This window comes from Cottoperca gobio, chromosome 1, assembly GCF_900634415.1.
Source record: "Cottoperca gobio chromosome 1, fCotGob3.1, whole genome shotgun sequence".
NCBI classification, from domain to species: domain Eukaryota; kingdom Metazoa; phylum Chordata; class Actinopteri; order Perciformes; family Bovichtidae; genus Cottoperca; species Cottoperca gobio.
The window spans coordinates 12,605,726-12,627,820 of NC_041355.1; the positions used below are offsets into that span (position 1 = coordinate 12,605,726).

At 40.4% G+C, this 22,095-nt stretch overlaps 1 protein-coding gene across 2 annotated transcripts in view; it reads left to right on the forward strand.

The window, feature by feature from the left end:
* rhbdl3 (rhomboid, veinlet-like 3 (Drosophila)) overlaps window positions 1–22,095 on the forward strand; it is a 50,794-nt gene that overhangs the window by 14,945 nt on the left and 13,754 nt on the right. For both annotated transcript variants that reach the window (XM_029442860.1, XM_029442869.1), the window contains 2 exons: window positions 16,398–16,556; window positions 21,590–21,814. In XM_029442860.1, the coding sequence (XP_029298720.1) occupies window positions 16,398–16,556; window positions 21,590–21,814 (384 nt within the window). The remainder of the gene's footprint in view (window positions 1–16,397; window positions 16,557–21,589; window positions 21,815–22,095) is intronic.

Consider the following 22,095-nt stretch of genomic DNA (forward strand, 5'->3'; position numbering starts at 1 on the left):
TAGCAGAGGTGTCGATTGGACAGACGCTGAACGTGCTGCTGGTTGATCAAGCGTATTGATACGGCACTGCCTAGAAACATTTCATTTGGATTAAGCTGCTCCAAGGTGGTATCAGTCCTCAGGTCTTTATGGCGACGTGGAAGAGAATTTTCTTTCTCTAGAAGAGTGTTTGCTTCAGGCAGATTTTTATTCAACCTTAATTAGTCTAAAAAGATGGAGAGGGTGGCAGCATTATTCACAACAATGGGTGGGCTGGTTGCAGAGAAAAGAAATGTTGCATATTTCACACCCTCAGCAGAAAGTTATATTTCATGAGGTTTGCAAAGACCCGCTGTTACACGGCATATCAGCTCTATAGACACCATCAAACCTTAAGTGTCCACGACAAAGAAAAGAGGATATCGTACTTGAAATAGACTCACACAGTCAAATGGCTACTTTGATATCACCTAAAGCTTTGAGGGAGCGAGGCACTGATCATTATCTTGGTTGGATTGTCTGCCATGCATCTATTTTTCTGGTATCTAGCTGATCCGAAGTTTCATTTATATGATCTGAAGTGGATCTTATCTTTAAGGATTAAGCTTGATAAAAGCACCCTGTTCTGTAAAGATTTCCGCCTTAAGTCTCAGGAATATTGAGAATACTTGATGATCAAGGTTACACGAGGAAATGTACTTGTAGACAGACAGCAGTGGTTGTTAAAGGTGAAACAGCTCATGCGGTTTGAATGTAATTACCTGTTAGATGAGGGTTTGCAGATGAAATAACTGTGAAGCTGCTTCAGTGTTATCTGTGTGTGTCCTTGTGAGTCTGCATGCTCATGTGCTGTATCTATGTGCATCAGGTTCAGCACTATGAGGAGATCAGATGTCCAGGGATTTAAAGTAATACCACACATAAAGCCCCATCTGTGTGTGTACATGCACATGTACCCACTGAAGACATCTTCACACCGAGCAACGTTGCCTGGTTACAGGCCAGTTGGCAAGGAAACGGTAACTTCCCGTGCTAATTTGTGATGGCCTCAGACGACTGCGTGTGTGTGTGTGTGTGTGTGTGTGTGTGTGTGTGTGTGTGTGTGTGTGTGTGTGTATGTGTGTGTGTGTGTGTGTGAGAGAGAGAGAGAGAGATGAATGAGCGCTTCAAATCCGTCAAGCATGACAGGTGACCCAGCTCTCTGTTGATTAGCGCAGACAGACATGTCAGGCATCCCTGCAGCCACCATGAAACACACTTCTGCGTGATAGAAAACCCAATTCAGGACTGTCTGAAATCCACATCAGTTATATTGACTGAATGCTACTTACCTAGACATTTTGAAACCAAAATCTTATTATTGGCAGGACCTATATGGAAATCTGACGGCAACTATTTAACCACTTCATCCATTTTCAAAGAGGCTGTATCTTGCCCTATGTTCCCTACAGTCAGCCATGATGGAGTTGTTACGCAACGCCACACAGCTTACAATCTCGTCTATTTAGTGAGAAAAACTGTTTTGAGATCAAAATCACAACAGCAAGTACAGTAGGCATCTCACACAGCAATCACAATCAACCCATAGCTTTGAGCCAACTCACCTATGAAGTCTCATCATTGTCCTGTAATCAGTAATAATTATAAAAAAAACACTTCCTCTGTCATTGCAGAGGTCTAAAGATCGTTTCCAGTAAAAAATGATATCCATCTTGAACATCGTCACATTGATAAAAGCCCATGAACAGCTGTTGCAATCTTTGAAATCAGCTGATCGATGTGTTTATTTTCGCGATGATACTCGCTAAAAACGGCACGTAGCAAGCTATTAGCTTTGTTTTGATATTTGCCGAAACTCTGACCTTTCGATTGACACCTCATTTGAGTCAATTGGAGCTTCCATGCCTTATTGACAACCTTCAAGAGCCAATGAGTGTCAACAAGTGCCAGCCCTCTTCTTTTGTTTACAGACAGAGCCAGTAGCAGCCCAGTCTCCCTGTGACTCTTGTATTGTGTAGCCAATGAACTGCTGGACCTTTAGACATGTGACAAGCTTGGTTTTATTTTTACAAATGTTATTCTTTTTTCATAATAGTATTAATTAATTACTAAATACAAAAATATTTCAATTTGTTTTTGTTTAAACTTCACTTACTTTGTGTCATTACTACTGACAGGGAATATTGGGTATAGGTAGTGTGCAAACACGTGACAAAACTGTGTGACGTATGCGTGCAACGCCATGTTGGTTGGAAAACAAATCAACAATGGCGTCTAAAGCGAACAACAACAACTCCGACTTCTTCAAAGTATTGTGACTCTCTGGAGTCCTCTGCAAAGGCAAGATTCAGAGACAAAGTCAACATTTGCGGCCGTGACCCGTACACGCTAAAGCCGTCAGATTATATTGAGGATTTAGAGTCATTATTGAATATCCGGATATTGTGAACTACCTTGTGCTACAAACGTCGTGGGCAACCAACGCACAAATGAAGGCATACAAGAGCTTAGATGCTTATAATTTCTTTATTTCTGGCTGGGTTGGTAGTCTTCTTACCAAACCACTGAAAGATGACAGGGTGCTCGTCCATGCCCGTGTAAATCATCTCAAAGAGCTCGAGATACACCGCTCAAGCCGTGGTTTGTGAGTGAGAAGAGCGGCGATGTTACGTCATAAAGCTTTGCCGCTTCTCCTAGTGACGAGAAGTAAGGTCTTACAGTGTTCGGGTATATCATAGGCACAAATATTTAACGTAAACATTGAAAACATAGCTTTAGCATGAGCTCTTACCAGATATAAAGTGGACGCCACACACACGGGTGAATTGTGCTTTTTCTTCTGTTAAATCCTCACGAGTTATGTTGCTAAACCACAGCTTACGGCGTTCGGTAGACATCCCTCTTTTGTGGATCGTTGTTTTTGATGATTTTAGGAAATCTAAAGAACCGTTTCTCTGGGTCACGAGTAGCGTTATGACCACAATTATACACTGCGCACACGATTAGCATTTTCTTTCAATCTTAGACGTTTAAATACAAAGAAAATTACGAAGCGTTGCAGCAACTCACACGTGAACGGGCGCCGTCTTGGTTGTGTATTCCAACCAACATGGCTGAATTCCGGGTTTCGTTTGTAGGTATTTTTGGGTAAATTCCCACACCTCTTAAGAGGTTAAACATTTTGTATTTATGTGTATTATAGCTACAATGTTTGGTTTTTGGAAATAAAATAATTTTAGCCGTGACTGCAATGTTGGTATGATGTGCCTTTTCCTTGCTATACAGTCTTACAGGACTGAAGTTTCTTTGTTTGTGTCCGTGTATGTGTGGAAAAGCATAACAGTGCAACAGATGCATGATCTGAAGATTCATTTTGGTTCCTGAATATGGGCTGTGTGTACTCAGAGTTATCTGTTTTGTGGTGAAAAAGATGGTGGAAAAGAATGAGAGAAGGATAGCAGAGAGAAAGTACATTAGACCGTATTTGAGAGAAAGCAATTACCTGTGGCAGACTACGAGCATTTCCCATCACAGAGGACAGGAGAGCAGTGGAGAAAGGGAAATGAAAGAAGGCTGATGAGGAAAAGAAAGAAGAAGAAGAGAGAGGAGATACTGTGGCCAGCAGGGCCTGCCAGTCACTTCTCTCTGTACCTGCTGATAAGACCAATCTGAGTGAATATAACTCCAAGTAAGGCCATGCACCTGCAATTTAAAAGTTGTTGGCTCAATATTAGGACTTTGACTTGGTATCATTTGCAGGTCCAGATAGGAGCAGCTGCTCTGCTGAGAGAACTTTAGCCTCACTGCAAGATGGAGCTGGATCTGATTCTTATTCTTCCCTTCTCTGCCCATGTATTCACATGGTTTTCCTCTCATTTCCAAAAACATGAAATCTAAATTAATAATAATAATAATAATAATAATAATAATAATAATAATAATAAATTGTATTTATAAAGCGCCTTTCAAACCTAAAAGCAATCTCAAGGCGCTAGATTACCTGTGAATCTCTGGAAGACTTCCATTAGACCTTTTTCAACTTCTCTACACCCTTGAGGTGAATTTGATAGTCTTTGAGAATTTATCTTCAATTCCTGGTCTTCCAGACTGCTTGGAAGAAAGGGAGACACTATATAGTTTAAGTTTAAGGAGATATCATCTTTAAAAAAAAAAAAGACCACAATGACTGAAATGATGGAAGTCTAATCGATAGATATGTATATTGCATGTTCACACAGCTCTCCACAGTAGGCTACTACCAGCCTGTGAAGGTTCACTGTGCTAGAGTCCCAGGGTTGGAACAGCGGTTGATAAAAGGTCAATGGAAATCATATTACCTTAAAGTACATTTAACCAATAAGGTGCAATAATAAGGTTTTCTATGCTGCTGCATTACACAGTAAGCCCATATAGTGGGTGTACTTCATTTTAACCTGTCGTAATAATTACGTTATCGACTTATCGTACAATATGTGGACATGACCTCGATCATTTTTGCTGACCTTGATATTGCCCGTTGTCTTTGTTACAAATGTCACCAACATTTAAGCCAACATGATGCCAGAACAAACTGCAGGGTTTTTGCTAACATTATAAGACTTGGGCATTGTGCAGACATTACACATTTTTGTTGACAGAGCCTTCGAGTCTATTTTATTTATCGTTTTGATTGGTTTTATTTTATTTGTTGATATTTTTTACACACTCCAATTCCAATGTCTGAATATTCTTAAAAATGTAATGTCCATGAGTTTTTTTTAGGGGGGTGCACTATTATGTTTTTATATTACCATTATATTAGTGACATGGTCTTAAAATGACACTAATATAGTTTATCAAAGTTATTTCTGGGAAAATATGTCGTCCAGCAAAATGAGTTAGAAAGCCTACCTAAGATAGGAAACACCTGTAGAATAAAATGTAATACGCTACAATAACCTGCCATAAAAGCGAGCTCTGTGAAACTTATAATACACAATCTTTGTTGAGAATGTGTCAGAGAGATGTGCATTTAAATCTGTGGAGATTTCTACGGCTGTAGTTTGTGGTTTTGTTGTACTCTATTGTTAAATCATAATGACTACCTCGTGTTTTGCCACTTCCCCTCTTTTCCTTCCCAACCTTTCTATTTAAAAATGACAAACACCACTTCACAATTATCACCTGCTAGTGATTGGTCCCCATCTTTTGTCTCTTCCTCTTCCTGTGTCTCTTCACACTTCAAAGCAGAGTAGATTCGGTCTGCTCTCTACAATAATTATCTCCTCGCACAATAAGCCAGAGAAATAACAAGTTCAAGTGTGCAGTCTTTGCAACACTTGGCCCCCCGGTCTTTCAGCAGAGTTCGCCCTGCGGGGAAACACTACTCGTATTCAAACATGAGTAACGAGGGAAAGAAAGGAGAGTGGGTAACAAATTGTGGAGGAGCTGCTGTTTAATGAAAGTGGGTTATAATAGAGTGCTGTGCTGGGACAAGCGAAGTCCTCTCTCAGCTTGTTGATGTTGCTGATGTATGCTATGTCAGATTGTTGCTTAATTGACTTGGTTTGTGGCCAGCTGAAGGTTATCCTATCAGAGGCAGTAATTTCACCTGCCAGCAAACATAGATTATTTCTGTCCGGAAAGCTATGCTGATTTATTTCAGCAATGTCTGGGTATTTCTTTAAATACTATTAAAAGAAAAATTACGACTACTGGTCCTATTTTCATGAAGCTTGGTGGAAGGGTGTAGCATGGGCCAAGGAAGAACCCATTAAATGATGGAGTGGATTCGAATCACGGGGCTTATACATGCATTATTTTTCACTTATGGAAAAGGCCTGGGCGGAGGTCTGCAGCACGGGTCATTTCAGGCCAGCTCTGCACATTGCATCTCCAGTTCTCTCCTCTCTTTCCTTACTCGACGGTATCCTTGGCCTTAGCCCGCGAGTCTAGGTGTTGTTTATGGGAGCATTAACAGGCACTCCTGTGGCATTTTGGGGGCTATTAGAAGTCTTGTTGAGGCACTTGTCATGTCTCCGAAGTGTGACGTGTTCAGAGCACTGGCTGGACCAGCAGGGGCCGTGACATGCATGGCGAGCTGGTCTTTATGCAAGTCAGACAGCTGACCTTTTCCTGCAGAATCCTCCGCGACGGGAGAAGTGATGTCTGGGTAATTAATGGTGTGAAACCTCGATGGCTCATCACATATCTCCCTTCTGCATCCCGCCTCAATCTGCTCTCTCTGTGTCACTGTCAAGTGACACCAGTGGGAAGTCTGACTGGAAAAAGCAGGGAGGTATTGGATCTGCCCTTCTGTGTTTGTCCCTGGTGGAAATTTGTTCCCAGCTGAGATGTAGGAAAAGTTCAATTTGAACGCTTTGATGATAATGAAATTGAAAAGAGGAACGAGAAACTGAGTGACAGCCGGACTGGATTGACTCATCTAGTTTCAGTGTCACACAAGTCAGATTGAGCTAGTTTTTTTTGTAAGTGCAGACGAAGCTGTTGTCCTCTGAGACTTTAAAGAAAAGAGACAGACAGAGCACAATTACAAAAACTATTTCCCTCTTGAGTTCATATTATTAGATATTGTAACATTTCTGCATCTTCACAGTACTGCTTGTGTTTGGGTAACTCTGAATTCCCTCTCTGTCAGAGAACAAAGAAACAACCCACTGGCTACTGGCTGGTACCCCGTCAGCATCAGTGCCTGCCCGAGCCGGGAGCTGTCAGGTCAGACACAGACTGTGGTAGAGATTGGACTTGCGCATGGCAGATCGACCTCAATGTGAGCATGGTGCTTTAGTCTTACAAACTGCCCTGATCGCTGAGTTGGCTTATGTGTGCATTTATGTGTGTGCAAGGCTCCCTTTCAGTTTATACAAGTTGCTCCCAATAAAAAGAGTTATATGTACTGCACATAAAATAGGATGTTCATGAGAGTTTGAACGCACTGAAACAATAACAATAGAAAAGGCAAAATCCCATCTTCTTTCTCTTCTGTCTTTGGGTTGGTAAACAACACAATTGTGCATTGCAGCTACCATCTGGTAAGGAGTGGCACAGACAAATCCCAGTCCTCAGTTTTGCAAACATTTTCTGATTGTAACAATGTACTTAATGTACTGTAGTTGTTCACATTCACATTTCTGTTCTTGTGTTTCCACCCGAATGGGTATAAAATGGTTTGATCTTGGATCATAAATGATACCAAGACACTAAGGTTGTTCACTAGAAAGTATTTTGTAAATACAGTTAGGGGTAATCAAGACTAAGAGGCTACTACAGCCATGTTAACGGCTATGTAAAGCTGTACTTATGAACAGTTGTTTTTTGATACTAACGTCTGCATTTTAGTATCAAAACACCGATTTGATGGGCGTCCCGGTAACTCAACCGGTAGCACAGGCGTCCCATATATAAAGGCTGAGTCCTTGCCACAGTGGCCACTGGTTCAAGTCTGACCTGTGGCCATTTGCTGTATGTTGTTCCCCTTCTCTCTCTCCCCCTTTCACAATCTGCACTTCACAATCATAAAGGCCCAAAAATATAACTTTAAAAAAAGAAAAAAGAAAAGAAAAACACCGATTTGACAATTTCTTGTAAATCAAAAATATTATTATGAGATAACCTGAAGATAGTGTTCCAGGAAAGGATAAGGGTTCACCAAAGGTCAGTTCTCTGATTTACATTTCATGCCAATCCATCCAATAGTTGTTAAGTTCACTGAAAACCACAAATGTGAACCTCATAGTACCAACTGTCAGTCTGAGTGTTTGACTTTTCACCTCTCCGTCACTGCCCTGCACACTCCCATTCAGAGCCTCCGCCAGCTGACAAGCTTTCGACTTTACTCAACCTGAACAAGTCTTTTAAATGAGACGAAGTGTGGGCCCCTCCGCCGGGGGGGGACGATAAGCCCCAAAACCACTGAGCGTCTCCCAGCTTACAGTGGCCAATAGCACTGATAATGTACTCTTTCAGCTGTGTCAGATAATGTGACAAAAAAGAGTGCGTGCGTGTGTGTGCGTGTGAGGAAGAGACACAGGTAAAGGCAAGAAAGATATCACATATGAAAGCCCCTCTGGTGTTGAGGGCACGGTTTGAAAACCCTGATTAACATGAGAAGGTGAGTGCGTTTCCATTGTACCTGCTATGTCTGAGTGTGTGTAAGTGTGTGAGTGATGGCCAGTGAATGACATGCCCCTGGTCACGCCTGTCCCCACTCCTGCTTCAGTGTAATTATCGGTGAGACTAACGAGCTTCTCCCACTCTAACGAGGCTGGCTTTTTATTAGATACTGCTAATTACTCCATATCAAGGGAATACTCTGGCTTTGTGTTCAGGAAGCAACGGGAGTGTGTGTGTGTGTGTGTGTGTGTGTGTGTGTGTGTGTGTTAATGTCTACAGTCTATGTTGTTACTCTGTTGACATTTGCAAACCCACAACAGTAGAGAACTTGGAGAAGAGGTCCATTTTGTAGTCGATTGACAGAAATTAAAATTAATTTTTCATGCATGCAATAATGACAGATTAAGCAGTTTTCAGCCTCTCGGATATAAGGATTTCAGCTTTTCTCTGTTTTATATCATATTAAACTGACTATCTTTGGATTGTGGACTGAAAAGACAAGATATTTAAAGACAACATCTTGGACTTTGAGAAACTTAAATGGACATTTCTGACATTAATAGACTAATCGATAATGAAAAGAATCGTTAGTTGCATCCCTATTCAACAGGTATCTATATAATTGTGCACAAGTGTATAATAATATATTTCTGTATGCACCTTTACATATTTGCCTTTGCTAGTCTCCCATGACCAACATTGACAGGAGAGTGTGATAGACATGTCAATCAAGAGCAGTCTGAGTCGAGGGCCAATCAAGCAAAAGTGAAAACACCTGTGTGGCTGGTGTTTACTAGCTTTTTCACAGCAGACATTTTCACCTGTCACAGCAAGAAAAGCACAGGTGGAACACATTTAGGTAACGATGGCTCAGTTCTATAATGTCTCCCAGTAAGCCAAACCAGCCCACCTATCAGTGGCATCTGTACTTTTCCTGCTATGACAACAAAAATGTCTGCTGTGGAAAAAAAAAGTCTATAAAGATTAAAATTCGACCCTATTGATCAGTGATAGATTACAACCAACCAAGGTACTAACGTCCCATTTAGGTAGGATTTATTACTGTAGGAAACATTTGCCGAATACTTCATATTATACGTGTGCTGATCAGTGAGTTTAATGCCGTCTGGAGAAGACAATTTTTCATTCATTACAGTATTAATTATAGTCACAAATATCTACTGCTTTTTGCGTGTAAAATGTTAGTCCTATCTAAACACACTTAGCCTTTCAAACGGGTATATCTTAGTTTTCAACACCAACAGCCTGCAGTCCAGCTGCAGAGGGTCTCTTATGACTAAGGGGGAAAAACAACTGCTATTAGAACAGTAAGACTCTGCCAACTCATTTAATGGACTGTTATAACGTCAGCCACAGGTAATTAGTCTGTCTTGGCTAGTCTGCCTTCATGCAATACAACATATTTTATGTGTAGTGCAATACACTATCACCTCATACAGTAGTAACCTCTTAGAGGCTTGCAGGAATGACTCGAAGAACCTTCATATCTGGATAATCCAACAGCTTGTTTTGTCTGTAGGTCAGCAAATTGAGCAGGTAGAAGATTTTTCTTTACTGCGCCGTCCTTATAATAGCAACAACTCAGTGGTGCACACTGGTGGACTCTGTGGGGGGATTGGAAGTAATTATACTGCTGGACAGGCTCTATGCTCACTGGATTTAGCTAGAAGAAGGCCATAATGATATAACAGAGATCCAATCATGTTTGCGCTTAATGCCCAAAATAACAATATGTAGCATAAAGTAAATATTTGAGATGAGCACAGAATGTGTTTGTTTTTTTTCAGACAGGCAATTTCGTAACAATGATTATATAGGGATGTTTTCTATGTAGTCACACATACTGTATATATACACAGTAGTACACATAATGTAAGCATTTGTGGTAAGCTTGCATTCTTCTCTAATGCTTGTTAATATGAACACAAACACACACACACACACACACACACACACACACACACACACAAATACTTAACTCCGTTGTCCTCTGTCCCCTGTGCCACTATCATTATGGTCATGGAGTAACTCAACGGCTATTGGAGCTCCTGTTGCTTAGGTTACAGGTTATTGCACCCTCACTAAGTCCTGTCACACGTGTTGCAATGATGATTGGTCATGCCCTATACCACTTCAGGCTGGAGGATATTATCATCAAAGAGTGTGACATTAGAAGTCTTTACTGACGCCTCAGGCAGCAGCCATGTTGTATTTTTGCAGTGTCTTTATTTCTTCATGTCCTCCTCCGCAAACACATCTTTACTGTCATTTCAGAGACAGGTCACACATGTCAGGGTGCCGAATGACTTCTTCATGCCTGTTACAGCATGAACCGGTGTGGTTGTAATATATTCATGTGTAAGATTAGATGACTTTATTGGGGATAAGACTTCAATTTTCTCCCTGTCAGTTTGTTTCGTGACATTTCTGCTTCATCACAGTGAGGAGTGAAAGAGTGACTGACAGGATGACTCACAGCTAAAGTCTTCATACCAGTTCAAAGCCAACATTCAGTGATGATATGGTACAGTATTGCTGCTTCCCGCTGAGCTCCCAGGGTGCATCCTGTCTGAAATGTTGATTATGTTTTTATCAAAGGATTTTTGGGATCAGCTTTCTGCTTATGCTGCATAAATTTGACACAAGTTTATCGTCAGCAATGTAGCTCCTAATACATTTTTGCTCTTTTTTTTGTTTCCAAAAAAAGATGACTTGAAAGCACGTACTTACTTTTAAGATGTTACACTGGACAGATATAGAAGAGACCAGATTTAAAAAAAAAGGTTTTTGAATTCATGCATATGAGAGTAAAATGATGTCCTACTGCTGAGTGCTTATCCTGCAGCACTTCTATACACTACATGATTATCACACACCAGCATTCACTACATCAGCTCTTTAGTACAAGGCTCAGTGTGTGTTACGGAGGTGTAAGAGGATTTGAGAGCGGCCAGTGCTGTTAGTAAACCAAGATAGAATTAAGTTACTCACCGCCTCTCTAAATTAAGTCGGGACTTTATTAATTCACGCCCCACGCTTCCTTTTTCCATGCACTTACTATTCCAGACAGCAGCCTATCTGCAGCTCAAAGCTCCTGGACAGTGACCCATACCAGTTTGGGTCAAATGTCAAAGGTCACTGAAAGTGCCAGTGGTCAGCCAGGGCTGAGTGTCAGTAGTGAAGTTGATCACAAAGTCTTTAATGACTTGCTGCCAAGCCTTTCTCTTTTACTGTGATGGTTGTGTGTAACTCAGGAAAACCAGTTAAAGCTTGAGATAAATATCCTGCAGAGGACTTCTCTAGTTTTACTTCTTTCTAATCATGTGAAATAACTGAATGGAGCCAGTTGAGATCATAGATTATTTTACAGTATATATAAAATGGAAAAAAGATCTTGTGTTTGCTCAGTCTGTCACCCTATGGGCTAGATTTAATCAAATATTTAGTTGTTTTGAGTATATTTTTCACTGTAGCCTTTTGTATATTTTATGTTTGCCCAGGTTACATTATTTCTCCAGGCTCTCTCTGTGCAAACTTTAATAGTTGGGAAAATTCCCTGACCTTTAAAAACCTAAGGGCCGACCCTCTAGTTCCTTAATATTCAGCTTTATGAAAATGAGGCTGAAGACCAAAAGCCTTGCATTGTGTCCAATCTGCACCCCCTCCCCACAGCCCAAACCAACCCGCCTTTACTTGCTGCTCCCCACCCTCCCTCTGCTGTTTTTCTCCTCTGCACTGACACCAAGCTGCTGAGCTCAATATGAAAGCTCATTGGCTCCGAATGTTTTGTGGTATTATGTCTGCACCAGGATTTGTGTGTGTGTGTGTGTGTGTGTGTGTGTGTGTGTGTGTGTGTGTGTGTATATACTTATTTTAATCTGAGGGATTTGCATCACGCTCCCTTTGCTGTTCTCAAAACAAGCCTTATGGAGCATAGACATTAACATGGTTATGAAAATTGAAAAGGGGCTGGGATAAAAGTTTAGTCAAATTCACAATCTGGTGAATGTTCCGAAACGCACAAGCTAAGTATTTACCCGTATGTAAGTATTAGTATTACCCAAAATCCTCTCCTCATGTTAATGGTGCTATATCTCAATGCAGAAAATAAGCATCTCCAATGTTTTTGTTATTGCAATGACCTAGTACACCCATTAAGAAATGTGAATAAAATATGGATAAATAAGGAGTAGAGCTGGAAGTATAAGTCGATTAGTTGACATAACATTTTTAGGTAGCCATTTAAGACTCTAAGAAAAAAAGCAAAATTTCAAGTTGCAGCTTCTTAGATCGTAAATATCTGCTGGTATTCTTTGTCATCTATGAGAATAAATTGAATATATTTTCTGAGTATCTCAGACAAAACTAATTTAGAATTTTCTCAATTTTTCAAACATTTCATCGATTCATTTCGAGACAAAATGGCAGATTTACAGATAATGAAAACAATCTACAATTGAGATTTTTCCTAAATCGGAGCCAGTTTGAGTCCGAGGAGACTTCGATGGAGAGTTATTCTTGTAATGTCCTTCTATGCATGGACATGGGTGCATCAAAAGGAAATGAACACTAATTGGAGTGAAGGGATTGAGTGAACCTTGCATGAAATTGCCATCGGAGGCCCATTGTTGAGTGTGTGTCCCCTCCGCCGCTCCACCCCAGCAGCCAGCCTGTTGACTCCAGAGAGTGCTCACTCAACTATGAAGCCTGCGGTGTCGCAAAAGCTGAGCGAGGGATTGTTTGTGTGAGGAAAATAATGTATAGCTGCCTGCCTCTGGGAGTGACAGGAAAAGAGATAACGTGGAAATGTATTGACTTATTTATTTTTCTTCTGGGGGAGTCCACAATTTAGCTTTAGAGAGAGAAAGTGAAGGGAGAAAGTGAAGGAGAAGCGTATGAATGCAGGGTGAAGGGGTGCTGTGTGTTAGTGGGGCGGGGTAAGGAGGGCGACTGGGGTTTAAGGGGTGTGTGTGTTATGTGTGTGTTTATTTGAGAGAGAAAGATGGGGGAGGTGTGTATTTAGGGTTTTTGGATTGGATCTGTAATCCCTTAGTCCTGGTTAGGAATAACCATGCGCAGTCTGGGACAAACAATATGACAGGGACACATACACTCACACAACATATTGTTTCACTCTCACACTGGTGGCGAGTGGTGAGACTGGCTTTGGCTGAGGGTACTTCATCATGACAAAATGGCCTCGACAGAAACTGCATTTCCTGCAAGAGAAGGTTGGTTCTTTCTGTATAGTAGAGTTTACATTTTATGCATCAAGTGTGTGTGTTTGTGTGTGAGAGAGATATGTTTTGGTGCGTCGTGCAAATGCAAGGAAAGGGGATAGTGTCTATGTTGGACTCAGCAGTGCAATTCATTATGCAGGAGTTCTTGTTTGTTTGCCTTTGCAGAAATATAATGGTATTGTAAAAGTGCACTGTCATTGTAAGGAGGTTCTCTAGTTTAATATAAATATACAAATTATTTCTGCAACACCTCCTTCCTCCTCCTCTTCTTCTGTTGGATGCCATGTGGCTGATGGCACACATTCAGGCCGGTTGTCATAACTGAACAGCTCCCTTCTGGTAAGGTTACACTTGTGATCCCCAGTTTGTCTTTTCATATCCAAACACACTAGAATGCATGAAATGCTTCATCTGATTGCATCAAAATAGGATGTTACTCACATTGCTGTGACACCTCTCTCGTCAGGTCACGTACGTGTTAGTTCTCTCATAGCCTTGTACATAGTCCAGATGCAATCTAGTTTAGACAGCCATAAATCAAAGGAGGGGAAAGGATTCAAGACAAAGATTTAAAGGAATACTTACCCCCCTGAATGACCATTTTTTATATCAATTACTAACCCCAGGCTACCTTGAATTCTTGAAGAAACAATTTTCTGTTTTTGTTGCATGCCTCCACGGTGAACGAAGAATCCAAAAACGTAGAAAATTTGTGATGAATTGAAGTAAATAGGGGTCGCGTTTTACGATAGCAAAACTATATCAAAACCTCTGTTTACAAACTCGTGCAGTATAATCCAAGTCTAATTTATCCAGTCGTACAGTCTCACCGTGTTTTAAATAATAAGGTTGTGTGTTTGAGAAGTAGTGACATAGTTTTCAAGGTAACACAGGGTGAGTAATCGATATACAAATTATCATTTTGTGGATGAGTTATTCCTTTAAAGTCATAATTACATGCAACTATCTTGTTAGTTCAATTGTCCTTACCATTCATGTATGTATTTATTTTATTAACACTTTTAGTTTTTGTTTGATGAAAAAACTTTATTTCCTGGTATCACTCTACTAAAACAATATCACATTTGCTTACTGAGTTATTGTGTGTTGTAGTGCTAACTTTACTAAATGAAAAAAAAAACTAAAAACCGGTACTCCACCCTGTTATTTAATTAAAATTAAGATATTATCTAAGCTGTTGGCGGTTAAGACCTTCGTCAGATCATAAACCATGCCACACACACACTTAGACTCGTACCCCCTAGCTAGCAATTATTGCTTTTACTAAGAAATGTCCATCAGTTACATATTTCTGTATCACATCTGTAAGTTCACAACTGTGTCACAACAAATGTCATCATGGTAATCTCCTTATCAATCTTCCTTTCAATCCTTCTTGCACTCACAGTCTGCTACAGGAGTGACGGGGGTCTTGATGGAGGCCCTCTTTAATAGAAACGTTCACCTCTTCTGAGTGACTGTGTATGTGTCATTGTCCAATCTGCCCACCTCTGAAGAGTTATTCCATGCCATATTTCTTCTTAATATACCGACTATAGCATTATCATACTTGCCACACAGCTACACCAAAGACACAAGGATGCTTTTGGAGATAATCTTCTCATCACATACCAAGGACAAGTGTGAATGATTATTGATGCCTGATCCAATAGTTGACATTGAGTGGAAAGAGTACTGACAACTGTAGCCTTAACAGCAAAAAAAGAAGCCTTATCACCGTTAGGTAACATGGAGAAAAACAACACGAGGGAGAGCCAAAACCTCTTCTCCCCGTTGTCATTTGGTCGAGCTGCCAGCCTGGCTTTACTCAGCGTCTGCCAACATCGGCGTATGGCAAACACACACTCTCATACACACACATGCATGCATGTACACCGTCACTATTTCTGGTTCAGGGGTGTTGGAATCTGGCAGGCGGCTCATATTGTCTGAATGTCACATCTTTATGCATGAATGCGCCGTATTTACACACACAGGAATGGTTACACTCGCATACGCACATTTGCAAATACAGAGATACAATGACGCACACACACAGAGCTACACGCGCATGCACCCTCACAGGCGCTGAGAGAGTTAGTAGCTGTCTTCTGCCTGGATCCACAAACAACTTGACATTCAAATCAAACATTCAAGTCTTTGATTGATGTGTAATTCAGGCCAGTTTGTCCTCAGTTGAAAAGACAAATACTGTCCCACAGCTGCAGACGTTTCTTATGTTTTATCCTTGTTTTGGGTAGCAGCTTGATTTTTAGGAATCCAGGCAGAAATACTGGCAGTCTATTCCATTAGAAACAGAGAAGGCTAAAATATAATTCGTGACTTTGCTCACTTTTCTGCAATCAGTAAGCCTCTGTTATAGCTTTTAGCTCTGCTGGATATAGTTCACAACATGAGTCACAAACATAATGTACAATTCCTTTCACATCTGTATATTTTCAAGTGGCAGTTTCACTATAAATTGCGACTTAAGATTTAAAGCCCCACGCTACTAAGTGCAAAGTAGTGTGTGGGAGCAAGTGGCGAGCTCTTTTCTCATTCAAGTGCTTGAATAATCACTGCTCTTAAGGTCTTTTGAGTTTGTGGCTTTCAATAATGTGGTTTTGTCAGAATATCTGGTGTTTTTCAGACATATTTGAATGCCTCCTATGTTCTTGCTGTGAATAAGCAGGAAAAGAAGCCTGTGCTTAATAGTGGCTAAAATCCAAAGCTGTTTAAAGTTACTTTATGGTTTGGCCCTTTATGGAGCACTTAAGGCTCATTCAGAAGACACTCGAAATTATGACTAAACCACTGCTGATGTTTTTTTTTTTTTAGGTTTTTGCTATTTGGCTGCACAGAAAATGATGCTCTGGGGAAATATTGACCGCTCATGAACTTTTCATGTTTATTTGAATCTGGTGCTTATTTGATTTACTACATGGACCTGTTATCTTTAGATAGACATAATTGTGTCTTTTTAAAATTATATTTACACTTCCATATTCATTTTTGCATGGTCTTTGTGTGTGTGTTCATTTGCAGTATGACCCAGAGAATTCGGGCTTCATCAGTACAGAGCGGTTCAGGGACCTGCTGGCGACCCACGGATCTGAGCTCGACCCCCACAAACTGGAAGTCCTATTGGCCCTCGCCGATGGCAACGCTGACGGAAAGATCTGCTACCAAGACTTTGTCAACCTGGTGAGATGTTTTAACCTTTTATAGGCTTTCAGACATCAGTGCTCAGTGAAAAGGAATGGTTTATTGGCTTAGCCACGAACTGAGACTTATTTGTGACTTCCTACATTACTACATTATCTACACTCGGCTTTACTGTCAAGCATCAAATGTTTTTTACTTCATTTTTACATCCAGCCCTAAAAGCCATATTCCAAGTTCACCTCAGCAGCAAGGTGGAGAGTCTTCCTAATAAGGAAACGAGTCTCAGTGTGATGATAAATTCCCCTCTTAACGCTCACCTTGCTCCACTTTCAGTTTCACCTTCAAACTGCATTCTGCTGCTGTTTGTGCAAGGCCTCACTCAGGCATCTCCAGCTGTGCTCGCTGCCTCATAACCTTCTCATTTTCTGTTTTCTGCTGTCTTGCTGCTCTTTCTCATGGGAGGCTGAACTGCTGACCTGGGACAGTGTGCAGTGTTCTCGGAGTGGGAGTAGTTGTGTGGTACACAATAACTACTGGGTGGCAGTGGGTGTGTGTGTGCGTCTGCAGAGCCTGTAGGGAATTCATTGTTGTCTGAGTGTGAGTTTGTCCATCTCTCCCTTTCTCTCTTGTTCCTCAGAGCTGTTTATTGTCTGATACAGTGGGTGAGGAATGAGGCCTGTAGGAAGCTTGGAAAAATGTCAAAAGGGCTTTCTGCTGCTGGTTTCCAATTGGTGCATTAATGTCATGTGACAAGCTGTTGGTCACACACAGCGTGCAACTGGAAGTGGGACAGAGAGGAATGGGGTGCCGGCATCTGTGTGTACATTCACTTTTTTTTTTGTCGCTATTGTGTCCACCCCCTCAACACAGGGAGGGAGGGAAGAAATAAAGTTTTGAAATGTATTCATGATTATGGTAATAGGCTGCATAATGAAGAAGTGCTGAAACAATTGGTTTTATTAGTAAGATTAATCGATTTAGTTCATTATTTATCAAGCAAAAATGCCAAACATTCGCTTGTTCCAGTTACTGAAATGTGAAGATTTGCTTTTTTCTCTTTTGTATTATTATAAATTGAATATTTGGGATTTTGAACTGTTGGTTGGAAAAATAAAGTGACATGTATTCATTATTATGGTAATAAATAATATCAATTAGGTAGTTAGCTTTGATAATTATTGAATTGGTGACGTCGGTTAGTAGTAGCAATGGATGCATTTGCTGCTTTAGTTTAGTATACACTACTTTTCTCTCTTTAAATCATTATAATTGAATATATTTAAGTATTCAGGAGTTGGTCAAACCAAAAAAATAATTTCAAAACATCACATTGGTCTCTTAAAAAATATAACAGGCATGTCTTTACTTTGTTGACATTTTATAGACTAAACTGGTAATAGAATAAATAAATAAAATCCCTAGATTGAGTACTAAAATTAAAAGTTAAAAAGGCTAAACTGTATAACAAGCAAACAAACACGTAGTCTGAGAGTACGAGCGTCCACCTCTGTTTCAGGAGAACGGAGACAGTTCTTCAAGGTTAAGTGTTCGGTGTTATATACAAAGATTTCTGCCTTGTATGAACCCACACCTCAGTGAAAAGGTTTGTTAATGTGATATAAATATCAACAAGGAATGTAAGGTATGCAAACACAACATAATGGACCTTCTAAGGGGCAGGCATTAAGGGTTTCTAAGATAAAGATCAAAGGGGTCAAATCCAATATAGGAGTTATAATTTTTCCAACAAGTGAATTGTCAGTGCCTGGGTTCTGTTGGTACGTGCCTTGCCAGGAGGAAAGAAGAAGAAGAACAAAAGGAAAGGAAAGGGCCGGGACAAACAAATAATAACTGTGAGGGCTCTATTTGATGCGCCATCTTCCCTTTGCACCGAAGCTCTTCCATCACTGTGATTGTCAGTAATTGCCTGCTCTCTGCTTCGTCACAGTCAGCGTTCAAATCACCGCTCAGTCCCTCTCTTTACCTCTTCCTCCCTCCATCTTCTCTCACTCTTTACCTTCTCCCTCAGTCTCTTCTTCCTTTGCATAATCTCCCAGCTTCTTCCTTATCAGTGCCTTCCTCCTTCTTCTTTCTGTCCATCCATCTCCTCCTGTCTGACTCTTTCTCATAAAACACACTGCGACTGTTCTGGGTTGAAGCTGGCTCAGTAATATGTTTATACTTCCTAAAATATCTACAAACAGCTTTGAACCGCTCTGTTATTCTACCTGTGGGATGAAATTGTGGAATGATTATGATGGATTTGTTCCGGTGCTTACAGATGCACTCATCTATATCCTGTGTGTATGCCTGATACAGTTTTATTTAGCTTGACATACACTCTATTGTCTTAGTTACAAGGAAGGCAATCCTTAATGCTACAGCATACTATGATGTTTTTTAGACAATCATTTTCTTCCAAATCTGTGGGAGGTTGGGTTTGTCGTATGTTGTTCCCCATCTCTCTCTCTCTCCCCTCATGTCCTCTCATATTCCTCATGTCAATTCTCTAATGAAGGCAGAAGATGCCAATAAATCTTTAAAAAAAGAAACCTGGCTCAACTTTTACCACATCGCAATAGAGCGTCATCCGGCATGGTGCTGCGTTGGACAATCAAAAACTTACAAGTACACATTCTGGGTTGCTTAGTGGAGTGAATACCATTTGTTTAATGTTTACTTGCCGATCGGTGTGACAAAAGATACAATGATTGTTACTCATGGACCTATAACTGGAATCCCTCAATTGTATTTCACTGTCTTACCGGTATATGAAACAACACATCTCGTATCATCTCAGCCCTTTGCATTCTTTAATAACATTCTTTTGGTCCCTCCTTCCCAGCCTTCTTCATCTACCTCATCTTCTACTCTCCATCTATCCTCCTCCGGCTCCTTCTCATTCAATCTGTTTCTCCCTCTCTCTGTCTCTTGCTTATGTCTCTCTCCCCTGTCCCCTTCCAACAGTAAAATTGTCTCTTGATTGCCGAACACACAGTTGTCCCCTTCACCTCTTCCCTTCCCCTATCCTCTTGCCAGTGGCTAAACAGACAAAACGTCATTCTTTCTTTTGTGTCCTACAAAGAGTAGAGGAATTGCAGTCACTTCACACGAAGAATTGACTATCTTTATGGAGCATGGTTGCCTGGGGGAAGTGTGTGTGTGTGTGTGTGTGTGTGTGTGTGTGTGTGCGCACTCTCTTTGGTATGTGGTCTAGGAGTGGCCATGGTTACTCGTAATCATTTTCCCACAGTTCTCTGTAGCTAACATAAAGGCTGAAATAATTGGCTTTTTCTGAAGTTTATCTCCAAACGGTGACCCATGCAGAGACACTAAAGTCTCATTCTCATCAGCCAACTGTTCATACAGAGATTTTATTGACATTCTGATTTTACATCTGTCGTCCTATAGCTTTTTTCTCCTCACTGTGTTTTCTTCTTCAAATTAAAGTGTGATATGTCGTGCAACTTTGTTTGCGAAGCGTTCACAGATAAGTATGTCTACTATCTTCAGATGAAAATGCTCCTTATTTCTCTGATAAGTCGGCGTTTGTACTTAAATAAACATCAATCGCAATTTCAATACAGAAGCAACACTTTAAACTTTAAAGTAGCTTTGGAAGTCGAGGTAGTTATATCCATCCATCTTCTTATTATACTTTCATTACTGATAGCCACATTACATTTATCTATTTTGCTTAAAACAATATCACGTTGCCTTAAATTAACATCCGCTAACTGACACATCTGGGCTTCCTGCAATCCTAGAGACACAAACACAGAAATAGAGTTGAATTATGGAGTGTGACATAAAGAGAGCGGAGTAAGAAAGAGACTGTGGGAGTGAAGTGGGACAGATGTTGTTGCATCGTCATGGAGAATGTCATAAAAAACACAGCAAGGGAAATAAAAAGCACAAAGCTCGGAGACAGCAGTGATTTAGGCACAAAGCTGAGGCTGCCACAGGAGAGGTTAACCAGAATCTGTTTCACATCAATGCAAAGAAATGCTAAAGGAATGCTTTTAAAAGTGACAAGGTCAAACCCTTAAAATAATATATTTTTTCTTTTAACTTAATATTTTAATTGATACTTTTTGCCCCATAGCATACCATATTTGTGGATTCTTTTAGAATATTAGTAATATTTTGCATTTCCATTTTCCCCTCTAATATGTTTTTTTATCATATTTATTCCCATAGTGTATTAATACAAAATGTAAAAATGTATTCAGCATTGTCATATTATTTAAAAAGCGTGACCTGCTTGTTGTACTGTTACTATATTGTTGCCACTCAAAGAGGAACAGTTAAGAAATGGAAAAAGAGGTAACCACTGTATGTGATAAAGCTTTTGATCCTTCGTTAGTTGTAGATTATAGCTGGTGCAGTCAGATGAGGTGTTATTTCACTTTGAACTCCTTTGAACGCACATAATCTCATTATTTCTGCCTCTAAAAGTCAAAGACATTTCTGCCGTACAATCATAGATTCTGGTCCAGGGGAGGTCCATGCATGTTTCTACTCACTTTTTTCTGTGTCAGACCTGTGCATGTATGATCATTTGAAAATGCGTGCATGTGTGTGTGTGTGTTTTGACTGCCTATATGTAGCTATACTGCGTGTGTGTGAGTATGTTTGAAAATAAGAAGCTCACCGTTTGAAAAATGTGACACCTGTGCTATAAAGAACGATTGCACTAAATCAAAATAGATGACAGCGCTTTTGAAATAAGAGCAGAAAAGCCTCTTTGTCAAGTTTAAAAAGATAACATTATAAAAAGTTACTGAGTGGCAGGATCTTCTCTGAATGATAAACTGCATGTGAGGTCCTCATCAATCAATTGGAAATGAATCCACAACAATCCAGTTGTACATGGAGTAGTTTGTGAATATACTTTACAAAATAAAGAACCTTAAAGTCTTCACATGTTAAATAAAACAGGATGTTCATTAACGTAAAAACATGCTGAACCGTTGATAGTAAATCTCTCACACCCCTCCTCCTTCTCTCCTCCCCTCTCTGCCTCCCTCTCATCTCCTTCATCACCTTCCTCTCTTCCTTCCTCCCTCCAGATGAGTAATAAGCGCTCCAACAGTTTCCGGAGGGCCATCCTGCAGGGGAGCAGGCAGCTCAAAGGCTGCAGTCTCAAAGATGAGGCGGGCTTGGGGCTTTCTCAACGGCTGGTCCGACACGTCGCCTACGAGACGCTGCCCCGCGAGGTCGACCGCAAGTGGTACTTTGACAGCTACACCTACTGTCCCCCACCCTGGCTCATCCTTGCTATTACCATTGCTGAGGTAAGTTGTGTGAGTGTGAGAGCAGTATGTGTTCTATAACCTCTCTTATTAAAGGAGATTTAACATAACAAACATAACAAAAAGTCTTGAATGATAGGCTGCAATGCTCTACAGAAGTCTTACAATTCATTATGTGCATTTATTATCTTCTTTTTTTAAGTTTGGTAGAATACCTTCAGTCCAATGTCAATATCTGGGTTCATATAAGACAAAATATCAAAGAAATATCATCCACTCTTAGAAGATTGACAGTAGCTTGTTGATACCAGGATTTCTTTTAA